At 46.8% G+C, this 7,242-nt stretch overlaps 1 protein-coding gene across 1 annotated transcript; it reads left to right on the forward strand.

The window, feature by feature from the left end:
* Positions 1-3,196: 3,196 nt before the first annotated feature.
* On the forward strand, positions 3,197-4,285 carry LOC136546097 (uncharacterized). Its single transcript, XM_066538073.1, has one exon. The coding sequence runs from the start codon at positions 3,343-3,345 to the stop codon at positions 3,994-3,996; it is 654 nt and encodes a 217-aa protein (XP_066394170.1). The 5' UTR covers positions 3,197-3,342; the 3' UTR covers positions 3,997-4,285.
* Positions 4,286-7,242: the final 2,957 nt, after the last annotated feature.

Raw genomic sequence — 7,242 nt, forward strand, 5'->3', positions numbered from 1 at the left:
TATGAATGAATCCTATTGAGAGTTTCCAAGCACCATGCAATGTCGAAGTAGAATACCTCCCTTGGACTACAGAAACCATGTCAGGTTTCAAAAAAATAAAAAGCCATCAAAATCAGCACAAGAAACACACATTTATGAAAATGCACATAGATTCCATCTTACATCTAAGAGCCAGCCCTCTCTGTTCTACTCTTTGATCTTCATTACCTTTAGAAAACAACTAAGATTAAGAACCAGGGACGGCATAAGCGAAGCACTTTCGCAAAGATGGAAGGGCCATAAGCTAATATGACTTATTGACCTCATAACTAACTAATACTAATTACTGTAATAAAGGAGTGAGTTATGTTTGGCTTGATAATTGTCTTGCCAGTAATCAACAAAAAAATAATTACCTAATTGATTACAATATCAAGAAACAAAAGCCAGCTAAACAAAAACCTGTTGTTCAGGTGGCAAGGGCACCAAATATTGTTGGCTTATGCGTTTGACAGTCCACTCCATCCAGGTACCTATTAAGAAGATACACACGGTATTATGAAGAATGAAACGTATGCTCCATAGCTCAGAAGGGAATATTAATAAACTACTAAAAAAGCAATCGACATGTAGAATCCCTCAAAAGAAATTTTCTTGCCATCTGAACATCACCATTTCTGATGCGAATTTGAGAAATGAAATTAAAGAAAGCCAGCTAGTTCGCTTACTGTTCCAATCATAAAGCCCAACCAGGTAACGACGATCCTTGTGTGAGAATGCTGGTACAGAGCATGTTGTGTGGGTTGCATCTTGCATGGCAGGATGAGGACTGAATTAGCGATCATCAGGCAGTGCAAAAAGCTTAAAATTGCAACCAAAATGGATGGACTAATAAAACCAAATGAACTCACTGCAGATTACCCAAATAGCACGACATATATTCTTGTTCAAACAAATGAGCTCACTCTGAACTATCCAAAATGCACTAAATCGCACTGCCATATTGCAGAGATAGAAAAAGGAAAAGAAGCACATTTAGCTTCCGGTTGAGTAGTTGAGCATGCTTTAATGAAAATATAATTATAAACATTATGGTCTCGATAACAGATCATGCAAAGGGAGACTATTCTAGTATCATAAACTTCCTCAGAAAATTATCAACAACTATCAGGATGGTTTATTAGTATGTCCCCATAAAAAACAAAACACTGAACCCAGCTATGGCAATGCAAATATTATGGAAGAAAAATACAGATCATTTTTGTTATTTATTTATTTTCCTCTGAAACTCGAAGCAATACCTGATCCAATTCATAACCTCGCTTGCTCCTCTTGCTGGTCTCATCATTGATTTTTTCTTGTTCTGTACGAGAAACACAAATAGCTACTCTGCCTCTACTCTTCTTCTCGGCACAGGATAATAGGTCGAATCTGAACAAAACCCGTAGTTGAACAGATTAGAAACTGCATGGCCTCTTGTCAACTCTGTATCGAAAAATGCAATGTCTTGTCTCAGCCTCTCAAAACTGCATTAAGGTATAAAGAACGAATTCATGTTGACTGCCTTTCTCCTGCCATCATCCAACATGACACCTCTGGGACAAGTCAAAATTGAGCCTTTTAATTCAACTGCGTAGAAACAGATTCTAATAAAGATAGTTGAAGGATCTTGTAGCAAATTCCTTTGAAGCATAACGATATTTAAATGTCCTAAAGTTCAGTTTCGTTGATATCTACAAAAGGAAAAAAGTGAAATGTTATCTCTGCAATTTTGTCACACTGTTAGCTTCACTATTCAAAAGCGCACATCAAACCTCGATACTGGAGCTTTACTCACCATATGCTTGTACCATGGTCTCTAGGCAAGCGCTCGTTGGTGAATAACGTTCGGCCATCATCAACTGGTTGTTGGTCTCCAGTTTTCTGCTTGCAGCAACTACATACCAGAAATGAGGTGTTGAAGTTTTAATTTCGGAGTTACACGTCTGAGTAATAGTCATGTCTTACTTTATTCTCTTTGTAAATTTTAGTGGCGGCATCACAAATATAACTCTGCACAGTCCACTCAAGCAGAACAGCAAGCACTGAGTAACAGTAATAAATTAAGACTAAAATCAGAAGGGAAGATAAAGTTTTAATAAACATGATTCATTCTGCATCCAATATAATTCGATTTCTATATCAGGAGCAGGGAGAAGAGAGATTCTTCACATGTAAGGATTCAGCCGCCACCTGAACCCTAGAAGCCTAGAAAGGCTCACCTCCAACCATCGCCGCGCTTTCCCGCACTCTTGTGGCAGCGGATGTGCCCAGCACAGCGCCACGGCGATCCTCCTCACAGACGCAGCAGCTTCATCTGGATCCGGCGCCTCCAACTCATCGCCAACCCGCAACGTCCCATCGCATCGCTGCAACACTCGGGGATGGGTAGACAACGAGGTCGGCGCCACCGTCAATGGAGGTCGGCACGGGAAGAAGAAGGGTGGGGCGCCGGCGTCGCGAATCAGAGCCGGGGAGGGCGGAGCAAGGGATTCGTGGCGCCGGCGGCGCTGCCTTGCGGGGTGGGGTTGGGGGCGGCGGCCGTAAAACCCTAGCCGCGTCAGGGTAGGGTGGCCATGGAGTGTGATGGCGTGGGCCGAGCGCGGTGAATTTTGTAGGGGCGCGGGATCGCAGCAGGCAGGACGATGGACCCACGTTGGAATGTTGCATCAAAAAGTATCCACACTTTATTCTTTTTAGTTGTAGGACATTACTACTCTGACTGAGGAAGTGAGGAACCGAAATGGATAAGGCGAAGCCAATCATGTGAAGCTACGTGCATGGCGGCATGCCCGGTCCACGCTCCCCTTGACCGACCACATTTGCTCTCCCTTAGGCTATCTCCAACAGGAGACACATTGCGGAACCCAAACATAAAATAGGTCTTCAACATAATACATATAGTCTCCAATAGAGTACCTATATAGAAGATCAATTTTATGTGCTAGGAGAGACATAACTCAAATCTGAGTATCCTCTCTCCCGAAGACCCATTTGTAGAAAGAGATGTCTTTTGTGTCTTGTTTGCTTGTAGCGCTACCTAAAGGATGAATTGATCATGTATTTTGGGTCACGGTTATCGGTACAGCTCGCGGCGGATTTACGACGAACTTTTCAACACGAAAACGAGTTAACTTTTCTCCCTACATATACTCCTACTCGTGCTTCCTTCGTTCGTCCACCAAAAGGCCACAACGTCGTCCAAGGTCCAAGCACCATAGCATCTTGTTCTCTACGAGCAGCAGAGCAGAGCAGAGCAGGGGCCGCGCGAGGCAGAATAATCCTATCCTACCGAGCTGGGGCTCGGCTGAGAGGCTCCCGAGGATGACGACGGCGTGGTGGTGGTTCGTCGCCATGAACGCGGTCGTCGTGGCTATCGCCGTGCTGTCCTCCTCCTGCGCGCGGGCGCGGCCATCTCTTCTACTGACGCCACGCCACCGCTCCGGGGTCACGCGCAGGGCCTCCTCGGCGTCGGCGGTGCTCCAGAGCCTCCTCTCTTTCTCCATCTTCTCCTTCCCGTCGGCATGCCTGTCGTCGTACCTCCATCCCGACGCCGCCGGCGCCGCTGCAACCACCGACCAAGAAACAGATACAGAGGAGCTGGTGGCGCGGTCATCACCCATCAAGCCGTCGACGGCGTCACCGTCACCGCGCGCTCTCCAGCTGACACCACCGCCGCCCGCGCCGGCGGCAGATGACGAGGAGGAGGAAGAGGAGGACCCGAACGCGATGAGCATGGACGAGGCCTACGCGCTGGTCCTGGCTTCACAGCAGCGCCCGGAGCGGGAGAGGGAGGAGGAGGCCAGGAGGTCGGAGGTGGACGCCAAGGCCGAGGAGTTCATCCGCAGGTTCAAGGAGGAACTGCGGCAGCAGCGGCTCAACTCCATCTCCAACTACACGCAGATGCTCAAGCGGCAAGCGCCCGCCTCCTCCGGCCGCCGGCGGCGGCCAGATGTTCCTCAGATCGCTGATGATTAGCTTTGAGCCTCTGACTCATGTGTTCGATTCGTTTAGGTGTGTTGGTCAGCTTTTTGATGGGCGGCCAATAGTATGTTTTCTTTGATTTTGGTGTTTTGTACATAAGCTTAGCATATGCATAGAGTCTGCAGGTGTATATATGCGTTAGGTCCACCAACACAGGTGTAGTAGCTTGAACACATCATTTGTTAGTCTTTTTTTTCTTTGTATATATGCGTTCTTGCTTCGCACATACTTGAATTTCATTTGTTTAATATTTCAACTTTTTTATAAACAAGATACACTGAAACGGAGATAGGAGGCCACGGGGTGATTTCGTGCCTCATAAATCCTTTGTTAGAACGGTAATGCTTGGAAGCAGACGGCCGTCCACGCTAGACGCTTGTGTTGATGGATCTAACGTCTAGAAGACTATCCTATCTGGTCTCGTCGTGTCACAGCAGTTTATTAAAAGAATCACACATAGCTGCGACTGCTTTGCGACCACGCTCCACATGCCTCCCACACGCCTTCCTCTTCGTCGCGCCTCTCGCCAGCCTTCCTCTCCACCACCGCCGCGTGTGCACCATAGTGGCACGCTCCCCCATGACCGCACAGCCACTGCCGCCTCGCTGTGCGAGGCCGCACCCACCCGACTGCTGTTGCCACCTCCACCATGGGCACCGCTTGCTAGGGCCCCGTGCGCCCCCTATCGCCGAGTGCAGCGCAGTGGCTCACCATTGCGCTGCTGCACCTGCTCACCGAGGGCCGCACAGCCAACCGTCCGTTGCCATTCTTCTTCTCCACCGTGACCGCACAGCCGAATCCTACCGTGCAGTGCTCCACCCACCCGCCTGGTAGGTTTTGCTGAAAGCGCATGTTGCAAGCATATGTTTTAAGTGTTTCAGATGTTTCAGAGGTATGTTGCAAGAAGTGTTTCAGATAGATATTATAAAAGTAGATCGGGATGTTGCATATGTTGTAAACGTTTGTTACCAATGTTTTATCTGTGTTTTCGGACGTATATTGCAAGTGTGTTTATCTGGATGTTGCATATGTTTTTACGCATATGTTGGAAGTGTTTTATCTGGATATTGCGTATGTTTGCAATGATTTTCATGTCTTTTCAGGTGTTTTTTTCAAGTGTTTCGGAAATATGTTTTAAGTGTTTCATTTGTCTTCTTTTATATGTTATAAGTGTTGTATTTGGATGTTTCAAAAGTAGATCGAGCGAGTGCAACAGATCTCCATCTGATTGGTGTGGATTAGATTTCCGGCGGTGTTTCTCGCCTCCGCGGAGGTTAGTGGTGGCGAGCAGTCCACGCCTCTACAGCAGTGGTCAGCCGGCTTGAGGCACCTCTTGGACGGGCGCCTCCGGGCGGCACAGACCCCGCGTGGACGCTTGAAATGGCACGGGAAGCGGACATCCGGACACCCCATCTGTGTGTGTCTATATATATATATATATATATATATATATACTCTCGGGAGTAGTTACTCTCATCTTCAATAAACAATAATGTGTATGTGTACATACTCATTTATCAGTTTGAGTATGTTTATATACTCATTTTATGATACTGTAAATCATACTACGTGAATTTTTTTTCAAAACAACCCATATTTTTTTAATATGTTATTCTAATACTATGACAGTAGCATACAAAATAAGTATAATCATATACTCAATGTATACCACTCACATATGCATTTCTCTCTGTAAGAAAAATGGACCCTAGGTCTATTTACTTTGGATTTTGGTGTTTGATGACCAACACAACCAAATTGGACTAATGGATTTGCAAGTGATTGTTTTGTAGTTCAATAGGATACAAGATGTGACTTGGACAAAGGCGACGTGATGATCCGATGATCAACACCTCAAAGAAGACCTTAGGAACACAACAGAAGACCTAAGATATCAAGCAAAGTCCAAGCACGAAGATAGGAACCAAGCCGCACTCAAGATCATGAAGAAACAAGCTCACAAAGGTGACCGGACGCTAGAAAAAAGCGATCGGACGCTTCGATCAGGAGGCTCGGCAACAGCAGTAGCGACCGGACACTAGATAGGACGCTGGCGGCAAACCGACCGAACGCAGGACAACAGCGTTCGATCGAGTACAAAGAGGTTCCAAAGCAGCGAATTTGTGACCGGACACGCCCGGTGGCATGTGGCCAGACGCTGGCAGCGTCCGATCAGTAGATCGTGGCTCCAACGGTCGGGATGACCGGACGCGCCCGGTCAGGACGTGATCAGCGTTCGGTCAGTAGCAGAAAAGCGAGATTTCGTCCCCAACGGCTACTTTCTCAGTGGGGCTTATAAATACAACCCCCAACCTACCAAATGAGTAGTGTGGAGCTAAGAAAGCATACCAAGGGTGTTGATACATCATTTTAGTGATCTCCACTTGCATAGTGCTTAGTGTTTTATTAGGTGATTAGCGTAGGTGTTTTCTGAAGTGCTTAGGTTGATTAGACCACCACTTATGCGCTTGCTCTAGGTTTAGACCTAGTGTTTAGTGAAGTTTGCATACATCTTATCACTCAGAGCTTGCGCGCATCATTGTTGTACATCGAAGGAGCTTGTAGTCTTGCGAGATCACACCAACCGCATTTGTGGTGTGGCCGCCACCGTGTACCGGAGGGAACAAGGCCCACGGCGCTTTCGGCCGGAAGCTTGATAGTGAAGACGACAGGGAGCATCTAGGAGAGGCTTGCCGGAAGATACATCGGAGACCCACTTGCGTGTGGGGAAGGCCCAAGGCCATCCATAGAGTTACCTGACTAGGAGCTTGGCCCTTGCGAGGGATTCCTTACGAGGGGCTCCAACGAGGACTAGGGAGAAGCTGGCACGCTTCTCGATACCTCAGTAAAAATACCGGAGTCATCGACGGGAGTTTGCATATCTCTACCTTGTTCTTTAGCTTCCGCATTTACATTGATTACATTACTCCTTTTGTGGTAGAGATAGCAATACATTAGCAAAACCGTAGTTACACATTTAGATAGTTTATGTTTTGCATAGGTTTTTGCTAAGGTTAGAAAAAGAGGCCATAGTTTAGAGTTAGAATTTTAAGTTGCCTAATTCACCCCCTCTCTTAGGCGTCACGATCCACTTTAGTTGGTATCAGAGTAGGTTGGCTCATTTTGGACCTTTGGCTTAACCGTCGTTGAGCCGACGCTATTTAGAGTGGTTGGGATGGATACATCTAGGCTTCCGCACTTTGACGGCACTAACTTCTCTTATTATAAAGCTAGAATGGC

This window comes from Miscanthus floridulus, chromosome 3, assembly GCF_019320115.1.
Source record: "Miscanthus floridulus cultivar M001 chromosome 3, ASM1932011v1, whole genome shotgun sequence".
NCBI lineage: Eukaryota > Viridiplantae > Streptophyta > Magnoliopsida > Poales > Poaceae > Miscanthus > Miscanthus floridulus.

Coding starts and splice junctions, on each gene's coding strand:
- LOC136546097 (XM_066538073.1), top strand. CDS start 3,343: ATGACGACGGCGTGGTGGTGGTTCGTCGCCATGAACGCGGTCGTCGTG.